General features: G+C 45.3%; 1 protein-coding gene across 1 annotated transcript in view; it reads right to left on the bottom strand.

Moving 5' to 3' along the window:
* The window catches only part of MARCHF10 (membrane associated ring-CH-type finger 10), a 96,170-nt gene that overhangs the window by 55,556 nt on the left and 18,712 nt on the right, over nt 1-21,902 (bottom strand). Inside the window, exon 4 of the mRNA XM_057713851.1 lies at nt 13,630-13,749. Coding sequence (XP_057569834.1) covers nt 13,630-13,749 — 120 coding nt within the window. The remainder of the gene's footprint in view (nt 1-13,629; nt 13,750-21,902) is intronic.

Genomic DNA, 21,902 nt, shown 5'->3' with positions numbered 1-21,902 from the left:
CAGCAAAACACAAGATGGATCAATGACTAGACATGTGCTAAAGCAAGTACAGCAAAATGTCAACAATTGTAGAACATAGGTAGTGGGGATATGGATGGTCACTGTACAATTTTTAAATTAATTAGTTAATAAATTAATTTATATTGGCTGCGTTGTGTCTTTGTTGCTGAGCTCGGGCTTTCTCTAGTTGCAGAGAGTGGGGGCTACTCTTCATTGCAGGGCAAGGGCTTCTTTTTGCGGAGCACTGGCTCTAGGTGTGCGGGCTTCAGTAATTGTGGCATGTGGGCTCGGTAGTTGTGGCATCTGGGCTTAGTTGCTCCCTGGCACGTGGGATCTTCCTGGACCAGGGCTCAAATCCGTGTCCCCTGCATTGGCAGGTGGATTCTCAACCACTGTGCCACCAGGGAAGCCCTTCACTGTACAATTCTGTCAACGTTTCTACATGTTGTGAAGCTCTCAGAGTAAAATATTGGGGGGAAATGGAGCAGAACTATAGGTGTAGGAATACAGATGTTGTAAGGCTGCTGGGATAAACTAGGTACTTTTGGGGAATGCTGCTAGTTTTCTTTTGTATGGTTCATAATAAACATTTATTTCATTAAATTAAAAAATCATTTCCTTCATGATATCATCTGGTAACAATGAGGGATCAATGATCAATACAGGAAGGTCAATGTAAGGTAAATTTTACAAGATATGTCTTATCTTACACTTGGTTCTTTAGGATGAGGGTAAAGTTATATTAACAGGGACCGCCCCCCCCCCCCCACCCCGCCCTTAGAAAAGGCAGCGTAGCTACCTATGTCGGAAATATGGGAACAAAGACTCTGGGGACTTCCCTGCTGGTCTGGTGATTAAGAATCCGCCCTCCACTGCAGGGGACACGGGTTTGATCCCTGGTCAGGGAACTAAGATCCCGCATGCCGCGGGGCAACTAAGCCTGCGCGCTCTGGAGCCCACATGCCGCAACTAAAACCCAACGCAGCCAAATAAATAAACAAGTAACTAAAAAATAAAAAACAAAAAACAAAAAGCAGCCAATGACTCTGCTCTTACAGAGCTGACAGTCTTGGGGGGAGGGAGATCATGTAACCAAATAATTATTAAATGTAGAATTACAAATCATAAATTTAAAAAAAGGGGGGGAGCCTGACTCTAGTTGGGGGAGGAGGCAGTTGGGGAAAACCTCCCCGGGGAAGTGACCTGAGCTAAGATCTGAAGCTTGGTGGGAAGGCAGGCTGAGTGCTTCAAGAAGGTGTGTGTGAAGCCTCCTAGCAGGAGGTGGCCTGGCTCATAAGAGGACCCAAAGCCAGTGTGGTGAGCAGGGCCAGATCCCAAAGGACCTTGCTGGCTACACGATGGGTTCTGGTCCCCATCCTGAAAGCCATGGAAGGGGTTTACGTGGCCAGTAGAGTGATCTGAGTTCCACTGGTGCCATCACCTGTGCTATGGGAAGTGGGATTTGGGGGCAGGAGCAGGAGTTGTGAGGACTTGTTAGGAGACCTCTGCAGTAACTTCACTGGGTGATAGCAGAGACGAACACACAGGCAGATTAAAGTGATAAGCAAAATGGCTAGGACTTGGTGATGAATGAGAGGGTAAGGAGGAAAGGGTCAGATTCGGATGATACTGCACAAAAGGAAGAACGAAAGGGCCAGGCTGGGAACGTTAGCACTGGGCCCGTTGAGTGTGAGACATCCAAGTAGAAATTATTGAGTAAACAATTGGATATTTAGAACTGGAGATCGCAAGTGAAGTTTGGGTTGGAAATGCAGATTTGGGAGTCATTGCCAGGTAACATCTTGGGCAAATAACCCGAGGCGAATAGAGCAGGGCTTCTCAGGGGTGGCACGTGAATATAGATGGGGAAAAAATACATCTTTATTTCCACTAACCTTGTACTGAAATCTAAGCATATCTTTCATTTCATTTATGAATACAGGCAACGAACCACAGTACTATTAGCAGTACCTGTGATTTGTCACCAATCGAAATCACAGGTATTTTCACATTTCGTTCAATTTGTTGCAGATGTCTCAAAATACCCTTTACGCCCATCACTTGTTGTTTAATGTGTTAATAAAGAAGCACATACACTACTGAGCCACAGATTTCTAAAAATATCTTGATGATTATTTCAATAAAAGTGGTTTCCTTTGAAATCCTGTGCATCTTATTTTATGCATTTGAAAATATGTGAGAAGAGGCTCCAGAGAGGTCACCATTATTGTCTAAGAGGCCTGTGATACAAAGCCAGGATAAACCCCCAGGTGTAGAGTGAGAAGAGAAGCGAGCCTGGAGGAACTGCAGGACTCAGCACCGGGACGGAGGAGGAGGAGGAGAAGCCAGGAGAGAACCGGGAGAATGTGGCTTTTCAGAAGCTCCGGGATGCAGTGTCTCAAGGAGGGTGGAGTGTCCAGGCAAGACAAAGCTGCCAAGAGGCCAAGCACAGTGAGGACTGCAAGAGATCTTCCGCATCACAGACGTGGAAGGCATCTGATGAAGAGCCATTTCTGTGGAATGACGTGCGTGGCAGCCAGATTGGAGTGGGTCGTGTTGTGAGTAGGAGGTGGGGAATCGGCACCAGTCAGCGCAGGCGATTCTTCTGAGAACTTTGGCTGTGAGGGAGGAGAAATAAGTGGAGGGGATGTGGGCTCAAGGAAGGTCTGTTCTGTTGTTTTCTTAAAATGTTTTGATAGGAGACCTTGGATCACGATTAAATACCGATGGGAAGGCTCTGGTACTGAGTTGGAGATGTGGGAACGGAAGGGACGATGGATGGAGTGAGGGTCCTGAGGAGAGAGCTAGGAGGTGGGGTCCTGAGCAGAGGTGGGGAGGTTGGTAACTGGGTGGCAAGGAGGGGAGGGTGGTGCAGAAGGAAGGGGGCATGTGTTTTGGGCAGCAGCCAGCTGAGGAAGCTTCCATCTGAGGACCGCGATGGTGTGGGGTGAAAGAGAGGAGGGACTGAAGACTGGGGAAAGGGAAGAAGGCTTGAAGTGGAAGAGGCAGTTGACCAGGGAAACTGGGCAGCATTGAAGAGTACCAGGAGGTTGGTGGCTGTGACCTTCCGGGGACACCATTTTTCAAAGTTGGGTGACTTTTTTCCAGCAGTTGCCAGTGGCCTGGGTGCAGGCCCAGAGACCGTGGATGGGCAGGATTTTGCCGGAGAGGTGTGGGAACAAAATAAAGGGCAAGGGAAGTGTTAAGAGGATCAAACATAGAACATAGGCTGCTTGGGAAGGGAAAGTTGGCACAGAGGGGGCAATGAGAGGACAAAGGGTGAGGAACCAATGGACCAGAGGTTCCCAAGGGGAAGAAATGTCATAGTAGAAGTGGTTGAGCAGAAGAGCTGGAAGGCTGGTGGTGATCAGTAATTTTGGAGATGGAGACCTTTCAGTTGATGATGCTGTCTAGGATGTGCCGTTGGGGAGGGTGGTGGAGTGGAATGGAGGGGGACCCTTAAGACGCTCTGGGAACTGAGAAGCCAGGATGTGGCTGGATCATCCAGGTGGATGCTGAAGTCATTTAGGATTGTGGCCGGAAATGAGGAGATGGGGTGGATAGAGATGGAGCCATGGCTGGTCTTCACTGAATAAGGGAGAGTGGCTAGGGGACAACAGGGATGATGGTGGAAGGGGATGGTGGAATAAAACAGCACAAGCCTCAATGGATGGTGTTTCCAACAGAGCATGGGGAGCAGTGGTCTGAGAGCAGCATCAGGGAGCAAGAAGGGTTCCCTCCTGATCCTGAGGCAGGGATGTGGGAGGCATATGAACAGTGCCCCCGCAACCCTCCAGAGGACCTCTGATGCACGTTTGCTGTGCTGCGGGGAGAATGGACAGCTCATCTGTTCGCACATGTGCCTGTCTCCCCTCGACTTAAGCTGTTCCTTCCACCTGTAATGTCTGCCCTTCCTTGGCTCCCCACCCTCACTTCCAGCTCCCCAATACCTGCCTGTATCTTAAGATCCAACTGAAAATCTGCATCTCCACGAAGCTTTCCCAGGTTTCCCTTGCCTTCTCATCACATTCATCAGATACTGTCTTGACGGGCAGGCATTTGTGTGACGTCTCATTTCATCAGCACGGTGAACTACCCGAGGCGGGTGGGGCAGGGGCACGGTATACTCATCACCGTATCCCCATACCACCCAGAACAGGGTCCTGGACACCGGTGATTCACAGCTTCTTAACAAATCAAGCAATTGTTATCAACAGAAGAAGGGTTTAGAATGAAATACTGTATTTATAGGTTATGTTTAACCTATGACATTTACTGCAGGTGTGCCCCTAAATCATGTCTTGCAACTGAAAAAATTTTGAATTTTGATATCTGAATTTTATTAGGTTTTGAACAAGCTTTTGGGTTTGTGTTTTTGTTTTGTTTTTTAGCTTTTGGGTTTTTTTTATTTTTTAATTTAATTTAATTTTTTTAAATTATTTTTTTGGGGGTACACCAAGTTCAATCATCTGTTTTTATACGCATATCCCCGTATCCCCTCCCTTCCTTGACTCCTCCCCCTCGCGTCCCCCCCACCCTCCCCGCCCCAGTCCTCTAAGGCATCTTCCATCCTCCAGTTGGACTCCCTTTGTTATACAACAACTTCCCACGGACTATCTATTTTACAGTTGGTAGTATATATATGTCTGTGCGACTCTCTCGCTTCGACTCAGTTTCCTCTTCATTAGCTTTTGGGTTTTAAAAAGGAATTAGAACACTTTTTTTAAGTAGGGGATTTTAATAAGATGTCGTAAACTGAAATACACAGCGCTACATAAAATGTGAAAAAAGTCACTTTATTATAGTCTTTGCTCATGCAATTTCTGAGCTGCTGAGTCCAATTAACACAGGGAACTCTTGGGGTCAGAGGTCACCCATGCTCAGCACCGGTGATTTCACTGAACTGGGATAACAATTGGTGTTTGTCTCACCCGGCCACGTGGCAGAATCACCCCGTGGAAGGATTGACCCTAGGCTGTCCTGCTTATCTGTTGAAAAGGCAGGATGACGTTCTGGAAGCAGCTGCAGTTTAAACTGACAGTTGCCCCATTTTCCTGCCATGCCCTATTTTTAAATTACCTAGTGGAACTCAGGCAAAGCACAGAAACGAAGGAGAATTGAAGCGCTGCTGGCTTTGCCCAGATGCAGTTAGCATTCGTTTGTGCCCTTTATTGCTGCAAAAGGCCCCCGGGACCCTGGTTTGCCCACAGAGGGGCCTGACCCCAGGTCTTCCAATTATTCTACAGTCTGATCACAAAGGAAACCTCCAGTTCTGGTGAGTTATCTGGTGGAACGTTCAACCACACCAAGATGGCCTCTTATGAAGTACGTGTGAGTCCTGGGTCAACGTCAGGCTGTTCTGAATTTCCTCTGTCCATGGAGAGCTGCTTATGTCTTTGTGTCCTTGCCCACCTGTGACAAAAGGATCTTACCTGGAGCTTTAAAGCTCTGTCCCTTTGCAGAGTGGTAGGCCAGGAAAAGAACACTCTCTTTAGCCAGGCACTCTGGTCGCCAACCAATGAGGAGGTTTCCAAATGGTTGACTGCAGTTTCAGTCTTCAGGCCCAAACTGGCCACTGCACGTTGGTGGTCTCACCAAACCACTCTCCTCTCGATGATTTCAAGCCAGGCCAGGGAGTGTTCAGCACTCCTGGTAACAGTACCCGCTTTCTTCTCTCACTCAGGGGAGGAGTCCTGCTCTAACAGTTGTGGCTACATCACTACGACTTCAACATGTGCACGTTCCTGAAACATGATTGTGACTGTCCGTCATCAGACATTCGTGGAGCTCCTCGTAGGCAGTAGGCACTGGACACGGAGCAACAAACAGTGCCTGCTCCTGAGCAGCTCCCAGCCTCAGGAGGAGGCAGGCAGGAAGATGTATCCTAAGGTGGGCTTGAGCCCAGATGGTGTGCTGGGGATACCGAGGAGGGACAAGAACAAAGCCACCTGACCCCCAGGAGCAGCTCTGGAAACGCTTCCCAGAGGAAGTGCCCTCAGAGTGGAGGGTCAGGCCATCAAGGGCCATGCAGGCCATCAAGGCCAAACACTTTGCTAAGATGTTTGAACTTGATCCCAAAGACAACAGGGAACCACTAAAGAAGTTTTTATAGAGGAGCGACGCAATCCAATTTGCTTCTAGAGGGATCACTCATTGCTGCCTGGAAGACTGGCTGGAAGGGGTGAGGTGAAGGCAAAACGACCAGGAAAATGGCTCCTACAATAATCCAGGCAAAAAAAAAGAGAGAGAGAGAGAGAGAGACAGGGCCCTGCAAAGGGAGGTGCTGGTGGACAGATCCAAGAGAGAGGATGTAAGACGGTCCAGTGCTGGCGTCTCACAGCTGTAGAGTGTGAGAAAGGGCAGGAGCAGGAGTTTCAGATGATCTCCAGAATCCTGGCCTGGACAGAAATAAGTTCAGGAAGAGGAAGCAATTCGAGGGTAGAAGACGATGTGTTCAGCCTGAGGGGCTTGCGGGACATGCCAAGACCAACAGCCAAGATGGAAAACAAGCTCCAAAGGAAATTCCCAGAGATGAGCCCCCGACAGACGGTGGGCTGCACGTTCCCTCTCCCTGACGTCCGTGTTGGGCTTGAGATGCCAGGTGCGGAGCTGCGTTGTGACTCAGGTGCACCTTGAGGGCGAGGAATCTTCACTGGAGTCGAGGGTGCGGTGGTGACCACACCTGGCCAGGTGTCAGGGATGACTCACAGCCTCCCGGGGTGGCCCCCCCCCCCCCCCGGCAGCCAGAGCCACTGTGTGTGTGTGTGTGACCTGCCTCATCCTCACACAGGCCCAGGGCCAGAACGATGGGAGGCCCGGCCCACGGGGAGTCTGACAACGGACAGGGAGACGTTAGAAAAAATTAAAAGTGTGAGTCACGGAGCGCATATGCCATGTGCTAAGCTGGCTGCTTCCGTGACACCATCGAGGGTGTTGGTAGGCTGACACTGACAGATTAATGGGAGAACAAACAACTCCCCAAGAGCTGTTTGAAAGAGGAGAAGCTGAAGGGTTCACAGGCAGGAGAGGCTGAAGAGACAGGTAATGAAAGGAGGCGTGCAAACATACCCAGGTGGGAGGAAAGCACCAGATGCAAAGTAAGCCAGCCTTTGCAGACAGCTGACTCAGCATCGGAGAGCACGCGTTTGCAAGGAGCCGCGGTTGGCAAAGCAGTGTAGCACGGATTACACGGGGCCGGTTTCTGGGAAACAAGACCCCTTCCTGGCCCATGGGATCTTGTCTTGTTTTATCTTTTGGATTGGAGCAGAGCTGTCCCGCTGAATTTTCCGCAATGATGGAAATGTCCTATACGGCAACCGTGGACCACATGTGGCCCCTGAGCCTGGAACTGCATTTAAAATGTTATTTTAATTAACTTGAGTAGTCCCACATGGCTCGTGGCCGCTGTGTTGGACAGCACGGTTTTAGGACTTGGCTGCCTTCGTGCGTGCATGCACGTCTGGGCTTTTTAAGCCACTGCAGGTGACTTGAAGAAGCTTCATTTCTCATTTCAGCCTTCACAGCTTGTGTGAATGCTGATCAACAGAATAGTTAAAATGTCCATGTCGGGTAACTGCCTTCACACTCAAGCTTACCTTGCTTTCTGGGAGATTCGGGTGATCTCATGGATGTAAACATCCCACTGAGCCAGGTCTGCGGCAGAGGCAGCTCCCACGGGTGTCAGGTTAACCATCTCCTTCCAGTGTAAAACGTTGGATCCTCATGACCTGGAGTCTAAACATTTAGCTGCTCGGTTGCTGACAGTGAAAGGACGACAGTCCCGTTCCTATTAGCAGAGCAAACGGTGCTCTCAAAAAACTGAGGGCTGGTCCCCACCTTCTTTGCCAGATACAGTGACAACGTGTCCTCAGTTCTTGAGATTTGTGCTTTTGAAAGTGGCCCATCCAGCAAGGATGCAGGATCGTGGAAGAGAAGAAGGGCCCATGATGACTTTCTGCATTGAAGGTTGCTGTCCCCCAAGTCCTGGGCTAATCAGTTTTATCATTTTCTACGGGGAAAATCGAGGCTCCTCACTCTTCCCTGTGAAGTTTTTTTTTTAATGCACTGACTTTACTTTTCTAGTTTTAAAAATATTTAATTATTTTATCTTATTTTTGGTTGCATCAGGTCTTAGTTGTGGCATGCAGTATCTTAAGTTGTGGCATGTGGGCTTCTCTCTAGGTGTGGTGCTCCGGCTCACTAGCATAGCACGTAGGCTTAGTTGCCCTGCAGCATGTGGGATCTTAGTTTCCCAACCAGGGATCGAACCTGCATCCCCTGCATTGAGAGGTGGATTCTTAACCATTGGACCGCCAGGGAAGTCCCCTCTGAAGTCTTAAGAAAGTAAAATATTCTGGTGCCCCTGTCATCACTGCAGGCTCCTCTGGGCCAGCAGTGTCCCTGGGACACTGTTTCCTGTTCATACTGAGAAACTGCTTTGCTTTTTAATCTACTACATCCATGCAAGGTCTAGTTTTGTTCTGCAGAGCTGCTGTTTATTTCCCTGTTAAATTCTCATTTGATGAAACAGCTCACAAGGTTTGTAGGTAACTTTGAAAAGGGTCTAAAGTTAAGTTGCTACATTACGTAGGCTTTTAGAAATGTGGCCTGGGACTGGGCTGAGGGGAAAGAAGGTACTGTTGAAGCCTCAGGAGCTGCTCCTCCATTGATAAGTGTTGGAGCACCATTTGCAAGAATAGCTGGACACCAAGGCAATTTACAATGAATCTAATGTTAGCATGGCACTCGAGAGTCTCACTCATTCTCTCAGTGATCCTATGAGATAATAGCATGATAATAAGGATCTCCTTGATGGGAAATTGAAGTACTTAAAAGTAAAGCGCTTTGTCTGAATTCACGCTGTAATGAGGGACAGAGCTGGCCCTCAGTGATGTGTTCTTTGTACTGTGTCATACCACTAACTTAAATGTATTTAGGAGGTTCTATGTTATTTTTTTTTGTAACTTTTCAACATTGAAGCATAGTTGATTTACCATGTGTTAATTTCTGCTGTACAGCAAAGTGATTCATTTTATATATATATATTTTTTAATATTCTTTTCCATTACGGTTTATTATAGGATGTTGAATGTAGTTCCCTGTGCAATAGTAAGACCTTGTTTTTTATCCATTTTAGTGTGTGTGGGGGTGGGGAGGGGGGTTGTGTGTGTGTTTTTACTAATGACTTTTTTTTTAACTTTATTTTATACTGGAGTATAGTTGATTAACAATGTTGCGATAGTTTCAGGTGTACAGCAAGTGATTCAGTTATACATATACTTGTATCTATTCTTTTTCAAATTCTTTTCCCATTTAGGTTGTTACATAATATTAAGCAGCAGGTTATACAGTAGGTCCCTGTATTATACAGTAGGTCCTATGTTATACAGTAGGTCTTTGTTGGGTATCCATTTTAAATACAGCAGTGTGTATATCCATTCTATTTATAATAGCTTACATCTGCTAACCCCAACCTCCCACTCCATCCCTCCCTCCAGCCCCTTCCCCTTGGCAACCACAAGCCTGTTCTCTATGTCTGTGAGTCTGTTTCTGTTTCATTAAGTTCATTTTTGTCATATTTTAGATTCTACATATAAGTGATATCAAATGATATTTGTCTTTTTCTTTCTGACTTACTTCACTAAGTATGATAGTCTCTAGTTGCATCCATGTTGCTGCAAATGGCATTATTTCATTCTTTTTTTATGGCTGAGTAGTATTCCAGTGTATATACGTACCACATCTCCTTCATCCATTCATCTGTCAATGGACATTTAGGTTGTTTCCATGTCTTGGCTATTGTGAATAGTGCTGCTATGAACATAGGGGTACATGTATCTCTTTGAATTATAGTTTTGTCTGGATGTATGCCCAGGAGTGGGATTGCTGGATCATGTGGTTACTCTACTTTTAGTTTCCTGAGGACCCTCCATACTGTTTTCCATAGTGGCTGTACCAACCTACACTCCCACCAACAATGTAGGCGGGTTCCCTTTTCTAGGAGGTGCTGCTTTAGAGAACACCTCAGCACAGGCATGGCAGAGATGGCTGTATCTTGGGTTTATTTATTTATTTATTTATTTATTTATTTTTTTTTTTTTTGGCACACGGGCTTAGTTGCTCCGCGGCATGTGGGATCTTCCTGGAGCTGGGATCGAACCCATGACCTCTGCATTGGCAGGCGGATTCTTAACCACTGCGCCACCTAGGAAGCCCATGTATCTTGGGTTTAGATGGAACACAACCTCTGAATAACCAGCAGTTAAAGCCACGGGTCAGAGCAAGGAGTTTGGGCCATAAGGGAGGGGCTGCCATGTTAACTGTGCATTTGGGGATCTGCCCACCCCTAGGCAGGTGCTCGGAAATGATATCTTGATACTGGATCTATTACTTGATGGTAAATGCCTCCCTTTTTCCAGGCCCATCAGCATTGTGATGGTCTGAGACTGGGTTAGAGAATGAACAAGTGATGGAAATTGCAATACAAATGTCAAAATTTGGTGGTGGCATGCTTCACAGTGTGATTGTACAGTGGAAAAATTTTCTTGGATTAGGCAGTCCACTCTCACACAACCCATTCAATCAGGGAACGAACTTGCCTCCTCAAATCAGGGGTAAAATGTTCCTTTGAGTTCGCAGCAATTTCTAGAAGGAAATTACTCAGGGTAATGTTCCCCTAGGTAGGAGGGCTTGGGTAGGGTTTACATCGTCTCATTGGACTGTATCTTTCTCCTGCCTCTTTCTGATTGTCTGAGGATCTTTTGCAACCCTAGCGCCTGATGTGACATTCCATACACTAAGCTCTGGAAATTGCATCTGTCTGGCCTAGGTTCTCCTTTGGGAGATGCCAGCATTCTTATCCTGGGAAACTAGCTCTAGGATCTCCCTGGCCTTGGCGACCCTGTAGAAAGAGGTTTGACAAGTTCCGTATTCCCTCAGAATTTGATATATAGCAGGGCAAGCCCGCATTATGAAGGTTTAAGAACAACCAGATTTGCACAGAAATTTGGGTGAGCTTTCAAACCTGGGAGGGGAATTCTTCAAACCAACCCATGATCCTGGGAGGTTAAGATTTCTGGGCTCTGGTTTGAGTCTCATAAGGGTTCTCTGGCTTCACTTGTACCAGGCGAAAGTCGAAGGATTGCGTGAGGAGGGACTGACATTATAAGCACACAAGCCAGATGGCTGTTGGGAAGGATGCATTCCATGACATTTCCCCCCACCCTGCCCTTCCTGCACTTTTGTATCCAGAGGCAAATCCTCCAGTATCCCCCAAAGAATATCTGTAATACGGGGAGCAAGACAGAGGTGGAAAATTCGGATTTTGTCACCCTTCTTGATAGAAAGGTGCAACTTGGAAGGCACTTGTACAATCAATACCCAAACCCTTGGGATCAAATCATTTGGAAAAAATTGAGAGCAACAAGTAATGTTGTTTCGAGTTCTCTGACCTATTGAGGTTCAGTGACATAAAGGAAGCATGAAAAATCCTGTCTGTGTGCTTCAGAAATTTCCAGTTTTATGCATTTTACCACATATTTTTGTCTTTATTTCATAATCACTTTTATATGTACAGCCATGTCCTTTTTTAGATGTGGTCTGAGTGTTGTGCAATGATGCCTTAATGAATAATTTTTATAGCACGAAGAAGGGAACTACAGGAATCTGTCACCAGTTTGTCCCCCAAACACGGTTTGTGGAGAGGAGCATGAAACTTCAAGTTCTAGAATACCCCAAATGCATGAGCATTGCCGTGCAGAATGGCGGAGACTCTGCGTGTGAGTCTTTGCATGAAAATAGAAGAACCCAGCTGCCCATTTGTTTAGTAATTCCAATCTAGGAAGATTACTACATGCTACCGTTTGACTGAAGTTACTTTTTTTTTCATCTGTCCTTGATTTTTGTTTCCAAGTGCAAAACTGTGAGAATGTATCTTAATGCTAAAAATGTGTTGTTCTAGGCAAACTAGATTTAAGTTTTGGATTAATCTCACTCCCTAAGTTTAATCAGCAGCAGGCATTATATTTAGTCCTTGGCTAACAGGAAAAGATGCAGGCAACATGTTCTTCTCAGCACTGCCGGTAGTGTGAGATAGTCTCTTTCACCTTCAGGCTCTAGGTGGATTTTATGTTCTTTAATAGGGAGTATAGATCTCTCCCAGGGATACATCCATAAACATCAATCACTGTTGTTTTTAAGGTGTCCTTTGAACATTAAATAACCACCATGTGAACATCCTAGATTAAAGAAGAAAACCCAACAAGAACTGGATTGATATCGGGTATCCAGGATCTATCTCGGGGGTCCATACCACTGATAGAAAAGAGAGTCCATCCTCTAGAGTATATTTCAGGCATCAAATATTAAATAAGAATTCATAAAAGGCATATTATTCATCTTAAATTAATTCACCATGCTAACAACCAGTGTTGAATGCAGCTTGCGGTATTCAGTGCTTTACATAGGATAAGTAAAACCCTTACACAGACAAGATCTTAAACATGAAATATGATCATATAGCTCAGCGGTTCAGAGCACCCTCAGACTGCCTGAAAAGGAATCTCTGCTCCACCACATACTGGCTGTGAAATCTTAACTCAAGTTTCTTAACTCTTCTAGGGCTCAGTTTTCTCATCTGTAAAATGGGGCAAATATAAGTTTCTTAATTTTTCTAGGGCTCAGTTTTCTCATCTGTAAAATGAGGCAAATGTATAGAGATTTATGAGAATTAAATAAGGTAATAGGTATAAAGTACCCGAGCACGGTACTGGAACATTGTGATCACCCAAGTAATGGTAACTACTACTACTGCTTTTATCATTTTCATATTGCTATTATATTACATTGATCTTATTATTTATTGTCATCCAGACAAAAATATTTGAACAATTTCTAGTTATTACATGATGCAATTATTACTGCATTTTACTCTATTTGAAATAAAAACTATACTAAGCAATGCAATCGGTAGGACTATAAGCCTACATATATATACATGTCTAATATGTATATATTTGTCTATATTTATATAGACAGATCAGGTAGGTATAGATATAGGTATACATTATGATACTGCACTTTAGAAATCCCAGTGCTTCCAACTATTTTTTTTCCTAAATTTATTTATTTATTTGGTTGCACTGGGTCTTAGTTGAGGCCGGCAGGCTCCTTAGCTGTGGCATGCAAACTCTTAGTTGCGGCATGCATGTGGGTTCAATTCCCTGACCAGGGATTGAACCTGGGCCCCCTGCATTGGGAGCTCAGAGTCTTAACTGCTGTGCCACCAGGGAAGTCCCTCCAACTCTTAAAATCAAAGAACTGCAGCATTTCTGATTTGGATGGTATCTCGGAGACCATCTCCATCGGACCCTTTGTCTATAGGCTTGAAGAGTGAGGCCCAGCCAGGGTGAAGAGGTCAGGTGACACAGCAGAGGAGGAGCAGGGGCGGTGGGGGTGGTACCCAGGCTGAGAGCTCCTGCCTCTGCCTCTCCCTACCCTGCCCTTGAAGACTCTTCAGCATCTGCTTTGTGAGCTGGCCCTTTCCTAAGTCAGTTACACCACCCACACCCACACCCACACCCCCACCCACACACCCTGCAGCAAAAGCATGTCTCCCAGGGTTCTAAGTACCTGTTTGGAAGATGACCCACTTGAAAACCAGGTTCTCTCAAAATTTGTCTCTTGCCCCCAAAATTGATCTCGTTTCTTCTCATTTGGGTCTCTTCTGTATTCCTGTCGTCTCAGACAAGCCTGCACAACAAAAATGATGTTTCTTTGGCTTAGGTCTGCAACTAGCTTTGATAACTTTATGTTTAATTCCCATTGCAAGGAACATGTAATATAGGCGCCCATCTGTAAGGCGCCCAATACCTGTTATCAGGTGTGAAGACACCCAGGCATCACTCCCTCCTCCCTTCGCCCACAATGCCAGGTCAAAAATATTAGCCATTGCCTTAATAAATTCAAACAACAAACATACCAAGAGGCATTTTGTCACGTACTTACCCAACAATTCCAATAATGTATTTATTTCTCTTTTTGTTCTCATTCTCTCTTTTTTAAATTGAAATATAGTTGATTTACAATGTGTTAGTTTCAGGTGTACAGCAAAGTAATTCAGTTATACATACATATATATGTGTATGTATATACTTATTCCTTTTGAGATTCTTTTCCCATATAGTTTATTACAAAATATTGAGTAGAGTTCCCTGTGTGATACAGTAGGTCCTTGCTGGTTATCTACTTTATATGTGGTAAATATGTATGCAGTGTGTATAGTGTAGTAGATATGTAGTAGTGTGTATATCTTAATCCCAAACTCCTAATTTATCCCTCCTCTTTCCCCTTTGGTAACCATAAGTTTTTCTATGTCTGTGGGTCTATTTCTGTTTTGCATATAACTTCACTTTATCTTTTTTTAGATTCCACTTATCAGTGATATCATATGATATGTGTCTTTGACTGGCTTAATTCACTTTCAGCTGATGTTTTAAATACTCCAAGATAGCAAAACTTCTTGCAGAATTTCTATAGATCCAATGACTGAACTCACCTTTGACATGCCAGAGCCGAATTATCCACTGCAATAATGAAGAAATGCAGTGTAAAGACAGACAATATTTTTTCTAAACGAGGCCTGATGTCTCCCTCTTCCTGTCTGGGTCGAGAAAGGAAAGATTCCTTCTGCATCTTTTCCCCTCTGTTAGAAAATGCATTTCCTTCCTCGAGGTAGAAGGACTTGCCAGAATTTCATGGCCAAGGGGAAAGCCAATATTCTGCTACAAGTTTAAGAGTAGAAATGCCCTGATATTAACAAAACATTTACCACTTGGACTTGGGAACAGAGAATCAGTTACACTGTGCTTCACAACCGGTTGGCAGGTGAAGCACTGGCCTGGGGGCTCATCCACAGTGGCCAGGTGGTACCTGCAGCACGTGGAATCCTGGATTCCCAAGAGAAAGGAGCTGTTTCACCCTGCCTTGCTTGGAAAGGGAGAGCACTCCAAAATGGTGGGGTTCTTTTCCCCCTTGGGTTTGTTATTTTCAAAAATGATGCTGTATAGACAGCAAGCCATTTTAATAAACCCTGGACAGTGTTTGTTTGAATAAATAATTTAAACACGAACCCCACCCCCAATACTAAATAATAACTATAATAAATAAGTTAAGCAGACATCAAATAATGGGATCAATCAAGGTAAAACTTAAGAGAGTCAGCTGGAGAGTTTAATGAAGTTCAAGTAAATATGGGCCTCTTTTTTCCTATACGATGACTTCAGACTGGAGCTCCTCTTGTGTATGTGGCGGAGCGGGGCGGGGCGGGGCGGGGGGGGAGCCCCGGTCTGGAGTAATGTTCCTGGAGCCGCAGGTGTCTCTGTTATCCTAACCCACTCATATTAAAGGTGCGAGAAGAAAACGCTGATGGGCTGAAAGTGGAGGAGACTGGGTTAGTGATTGCATGCAGGACCAAGGCAGATTTTGTGGGCTGAACAGAATTCTTGTGGGCTGAGTGTTTTTTGAAACTTCTCTCCAAGAATGCATGCAACTTAAATATTTCTTTACCAAAAGGAGTAATAGAATGGTTTGTAACGTTGAAAAAAAGACTTTTTCGCCTCTGGTTCCCTATCCCTCCTCTCATAATGGAGCAGAAGAAACCAGCGGCAAAGTGGGTACTTCCTAATTTTTATCTTGAAACAGCCAAGCAATCTTGTAAATGAAACATAGCTTCACTGAGAAGGGATGTAGGGACAGAGCCGAGTCTGGACCTCCATTCCTAGACACAGCAAGAATCTAGCTATACATTCTCTCGACCCCACCCTGGGGCTAATTTTCTTGTTATTTGTAAATATGAATCATTTTTTGTTGTTTTTGATGCTGATGCTGTTTCTGCTTGGAGGGTCCTGAAGGGACAGGGGCCAGAGGCATGTGAAATCCTCAGGATGGGGAGGAGGAACAGATTTGTAATTCATCATTACCAGGGGCTCCCCTTACTCTGGAACTTTATTTCCCTTTCAGTTTCATGTGTCTGGAGCTAGGTTGCTATAAATAAGTTTCTATTCATGTGACAAAACTGGCTGAGTCTTAAAACAGGAAGCTTCAGGTACCTTCTAATTTCTTCTTTCCGGGGAGAATTGGGGCTTCTTCCTCCACTCCTCCTTTGGTGTTGCTCCCCCTGCATCCCCTCGGCCCCCCCAAGCCCATCCCTCTGACTTCTGTGCAGAAGCTACCACTGTGGGGGCAGAACACAGAACGTGCATATATGCCTGTGGGGGATGATGTGGGTTTTGTGACTCACCGTAACTCAATACGGGTAAACACGACAAACCCCAGCTCTGCCACTTTCTGGCATTGTGACCTTGGGCGAGCTGACTAACTCCACAGATTCTTGCTTCCCTCATCTGTGAGAGGGAGATGCCCCTGTGCTGCAAGATTGCTGGGAGAGCATGAGGGGCTGTTGTAAGATGCTTAGCTGAGTGATTAGCTCGCAGTGAGTGTTCAATAAAAGTGTTCAATAAAACTCATCATCACGACCATCACCATCACCATCATCACCATCATCATCAGGCTTTAACTGTTGTTTCCAATCCCCTTTCTTGATTTACTCCTTTTTCTAAAGCCAGCCTTTGCTAAATAATGTGACTCTGATCTTGATCATGGAAGAAGAAAGACTTCTTGCAGGCCTGAAGTTTTATCCTTGTTTTTCTGCCCCAGGGCTAGAGGTCTGTTTTCTAAGCCTGCCCATTCCCCCAGGGAAGCCAGCTTGAGAGAGCTCCTGCTTCCAGTCATACAGGGTCCCTCTGTAACCGCTTTTTCTTCAGAATTACAGCTTTCCGAACCCACAGGGATGCTCAAAGTTTCTTTTGTTCCCTTTATCACCAGCCCCATTCTCCTAGTTATCATCCCAGCTCCTGGTACCTTAAGAAGCCATGCACCACAGGGATACTTCCCAGCCTCATGGTTCTGGCCTAAAAAGCATTGTAACCGTGACGCAACGCTACATCTTCGTCAGCAGTGGCCTCTGTCAAGGTTGTTGTTACTCGAACTCCGGGAGCATTTTGAGAAGTGGGACTTGCCTTCAGTTGTTTCTTTTTTGTTGTTGTTTTTATGATCCAACATGCCAAACTCAGAGTTTGGGGTTTTAATTATCACTGGGGACATGATTGAAGTTCATTAGTTTTAAGAGGTTAAGAAATCAAAGGTATAAAAACAGTTTGACTTGATATTCCCCTCAAGTGAGTTTATTTTTCTGTTCTGTGAAGAGTAGAGAAACACACACATCACGTGTCCCTCCCCATGACTCCTACGGGAGGGAAAGTTGAATTATCTGTTTCCTCAACTGCCTGAGTGGACGGTCCCCAAACCCGCGCCACCTGGTGTGGTCACCCATCACATCCTTGAACAAATTTATATCGTCATATTAGTTACTTGATCTGCACTTGAAAGAATCAGAATGAATAAGTGACATGAAATAAAACCCACTTGAACACACTTGATAGAGTCTAAAAAATCATCCTGAAATGCCAAGTGTAATTTTTCTCTCTAGCTTTCAGTGGACATTAATGGCTAAGTTTTGCCACAAGTTATATAAACACATTTGACCAAAAGAAGGGGAAAAAAAAAAGCTATGCAGCATGAACACCCTTGAAGAAATAGAGCCAAATTCTGAGATGGCATATAATTATGTACTAGTTACCAGATTCTGAAATAGCGTGTAATATGCCAAATAGATGTTTATCGCCTCCCATTTTTTTTCAAAAGGGTCCCACCCAACCACCAAAAGGAGTAGCATCAAAATAGCTCAGGGTGGGTTTAACCTTTCTCTCCTGCCACTAGCAGACAGACCTGTAAAGGCACTGCTAATTTGGTGCATGCCAACCCGTAGCGTATTTTAGGCTGTAGCAGGAATAGTGTATACAGGAGGTTTCTAAGGGCTTCAATTTGAGCCAGTTGGTTAAAGGCAAGTCTAGCACAGGAAGGCGTATGTGGCAAAGGTCTGTGATTTGGGAGTCATATCTGGCTATTAGGTCTTACGCTATCTGTACACCCCGAAGTGGGGAAGCCCTTGTGCACATTGCTGGGCTGCTCATGAAATGGGATTTCCACAAGTAACCAGCCGAGCTCATTGATGGCCTAGGGTTCCAATATCCACCCAGTGCAAAGACGACCTTAGTAAACTATCTAAATACACACAGGTCGTATACGGACCAAGGTAATGAGGGGGTCACCAAAGCTATGCAATTGATGCCTAAATCCCTGCTTTAAATCTTTTCTGGAACAAAGATTTAGAGCAGGGATTAGGGTTAGAGTCAATAACTCATTGGTGTCCTGTCACAGCAGTTTCTATGGGTTGCTATATACTTAATTCGACAATCCTCAGAACATACCAAGGACAACCATATTTATTTTTGCAGACCTTGTGGTGAGTGGTTTTGAAAATGCTCAGTGAAGGTGGATTTGACGTTGAGGATTAAAGTCAGCCGGACCTATGTCTGATAAACAGAGTTGGTGGCAAGTACAGTAATGCTGGCTTTCATCAATGACAAGGCATTTGGTTCAAAGTAAGACTGTGCTCCCGCGCCTAAGAAGCTGTGGTCCAATTTGATGGGAAGACACACAAAAGAATTTCAATACAATTTCATCAGCAATGAGAAAGAGGTATGAAAAAGGTGCTTTGGTATTGGAGTGATGGAAGTGTTCCAAAACCAGATGATGGAGATGACGGCAAATTTGGTAAATTTAAACTTAAAACAGGTGAATTTTATGATATGTAAATTACACCTCAATAAGGTTGGTTTTTTTAAAGAGGGTGCTATGGGAATACAGAGGTTCCCTTTAGTTCTAAGTTAAACCTATGGTCTTTGCCACCCTTGTCGAGAGAGTTAGGAAGAGGAAAGAAGAGGTTAGAGAAATGGTCGAGGATTGGACTGGTCTTGTGGTTCTTGGGCCTGGGACCTGCCTCTACATGGGGGAGACAACGGAATTGCATAGTCAGTTCGCATTTAACATAAATTTCAATCTGAAAGGTGGCAAAGCTGGAGGCAGGGAGACTGGTTATGAGGACATTATAATCATCTTGGAGATAACCTATGGAGGTTGGACCAGGGGCGATGGCCACAGGATGAGAAGGGAGGCACAAGGTCATGAGCGTTTAGGTAAACTCGGCAGGACTCGGTAATCGGGGGATATAGGTGGTAAGGGGAGAAAGGAGCCAGGGAAGGCCTGGGTCACTGTCTTCAGAGAGGGGCTACAGAAGAGGACGGCGGGGGCTGGACATGTGGAGTCTAACCATGGAGACGCTGAATTCGAGGTGCCCGTGCAACACGCAGATGGAAGCTTCCAGCAAGTGGGTGTGTGTGGGATTCTGACACTTTGGAAAGACTCAGGATTACAAGTCATCAGTGCATAAGCGGTGGTTAAAAACATAGGAGGGGATGAGATGGGCCACAGACATTGTGAATTAGGAGAAAATTGGGCTGATGGAAATCTTGGGGAATTAACATGTGAGGGGCAGGGAGGGGAACGTGAGTGAAACGTCAGAAAGCTAGGGGACTAGTGTTTCAGAAAGGAAAGAGTCAGAACGCCAAATGCAGGTAAAGCTTCGGAAAACAAAGACTAAAAAGGCGTCTGCTGAATTTCGCTACTGACGTCGCGAGAACGGTTTCAGGGGAGGCGAGGAGACAGCCAGGCTGAAGCAGATGTGAGGGCATGAACGGGATGGTGGGGTGGAGGGGTGACAGAAGTGAGCTGACTGGGGACATCTGGAGACTGGAAAGTGTCAGGGCTGTGGCTAGGAAAGGACACATGGTCCACAGACAGCTTTGTTCTTTTGTTCTCAGTATGAGAGAGAGTTGAGCATGTTTGTGGGCTGAGCCGGTAAGAAGAAGAGAAATTCCAAGGATACAGATGAGATGTCCATGGAGAGGAGCTGAGGACAGAGGGGCATGGGCCAAGATCTCAGGTCCATCACCAGCAGGGAGAGTGTCCTTCAACTCTTGAGACTTGAGTGCTAGATGGGTGTGCAGCCTAGGATGGAAGGGGAAGAGCTGAGTGGCTCCCCACCTGATGGCCTTGGGTTCTTTGTTTGCTTTCATGTGTTTGTAAAACAGGGAGAGACGGTTCTTGTTGAAAGTAAGGGGATGGGAGGTTTGAAAAAGTAAAGTTTAAATAGTGATAACAGAGGAAGCTGATGGACAAGTAAACATGTTGAAGTGAGTCATCCTTCATTCCTCTCTTTCTCTCACTCCTCCTCCCCGTCTATCAGCAAGATGTCTGTGCTGCTTCTGTTTCCTGGGTTGGGCTACTTCTTGCCACCCCCCCGCACTCCCACCACACTGGTCTCTCCTAAATTTCTATCAGTTTCCTTACTAGTTTTTCTGCAGCTTCTCTTGCCCCTTTCAGTCCTTTTCCTACACAGCAGCCAGAGTGATCATTTTTTTTATGCTTTATAAAATTGATTGATTTAGTTAGTTAGTTATTGGCTAGTTATTTAGTTATTATTTATTGGGTCTTTGGTGCCGCACAGGGCTTTCTCTAGTTGCAGCGAGCAGGGGCTATTCTTCATTGTGGTGTGCGGGCTCCTCACTGTGGTGGCTTCTCTTGTTGCAGAGCATGGGCTCTAGGCGCTTGGGCTTCAGTAGCTGTGGTACACAGGCTCAATAGTTGTGGCTCATGGGCTCTAGAGTGCAGGCTCAATAGTGGCACATGGGCTTAGTTGCTCCGTGGCATGTGGGATCTTCCTGGACCAGGGATCGAACCCGTGTCCCCTGCATTGAGAGGCAGATTCTTAACCACTGCGCCACCTAGGAAGTCCCAGCCAGACTGATCTCTAAAAAACAAGGTAAAGCAGATCATACCACTCCCCTTCTTAAAATCATTCAATAATTCTCACTGGGATAAGAATAAACCCCAAATACCAAGCTTTGTCTTGAGAGACTCAGCACGATCTGGTCCTATTGCACTCTCCCTTAGTGTTCCAGCCACTCTGGCCTTCTTTTGTTTCCTCCAGTGCTCCAAGTTAGTTCCTGCCTCAGGGCCTTTGCACTTGCTTGCTTTCTGCTCAGGATGCTCTGGCTGGCTCTTTCCCATCATTGACCTCCACAACCAAATGTTACTTCCTCAAAGAGGCTTCCCTGCCTTTGTAAAGGAGCATTGCCCCACCTTTACCTCTGTTTTATTTGCCTCATCATGTTTATCATATATATTATATTGTCTTACATATTTTTTAAAAACTTTATTTATTTGGTTGTGCCAGGTCTTAGTTGTAGCAGTCAGGATCCTTAGTTGCAGCTCACAGGCTCCTTAGTTGTGGCATGTGAACTCTTAGTTGCAGCATGCACGTGGGATCTAATTCCCTGATCAGGGATCGAACTGGGGCCCCCTGCATTGGGAGCTCGGAGTCTTTTTTTTTCCCCCATTTTATTTATTTATTTATTATATTTTTTGGGGGGTACACCAAGTTCAATCATCTGTTTTTATACACATATCCCCGTATTCCCTCCCTCCCTCGACACCCCCCCACCCTCCCCAGGAGCTCGGAGTCTTAACCCCTGCACCACCAGGAAAGTCCCATATACTGTTTTACATATTAATTTACTTGTGTGTGTAGTTTGTTTCTCAATCCTAGAATAAGAACTCCGGGAGAGAAGGGACTTTGTTCAGGACATAGTAGGCATTTAATAAATATTATTATTTATAAGGACAGTGTCAAAAGTGTCCTTATTAACAAGGACAGTGTTGAAAGCCCAAATGAGATTAGAAAATAAAGCTGCAGTGGTTCCAGGCCATGCAGTTATGTGGTTTTCTTCAGCAGAGACCGTCAAAAAATAAGATTGATTTTCTTACGTGCCTGTTCTGGAGACAATTTCAAACAAGTATTTCCAAGCCTGGGCTGCACGGCAGAG

The sequence above is a fragment of the Hippopotamus amphibius genome, chromosome 17 (genome assembly GCF_030028045.1).
Source record: "Hippopotamus amphibius kiboko isolate mHipAmp2 chromosome 17, mHipAmp2.hap2, whole genome shotgun sequence".
In the NCBI taxonomy this organism is placed as follows: domain Eukaryota; kingdom Metazoa; phylum Chordata; class Mammalia; order Artiodactyla; family Hippopotamidae; genus Hippopotamus; species Hippopotamus amphibius.
The sequence above is the reverse complement of the archived record's forward strand: the minus strand, read 5'-3'. Positions and strand labels throughout refer to the sequence as shown.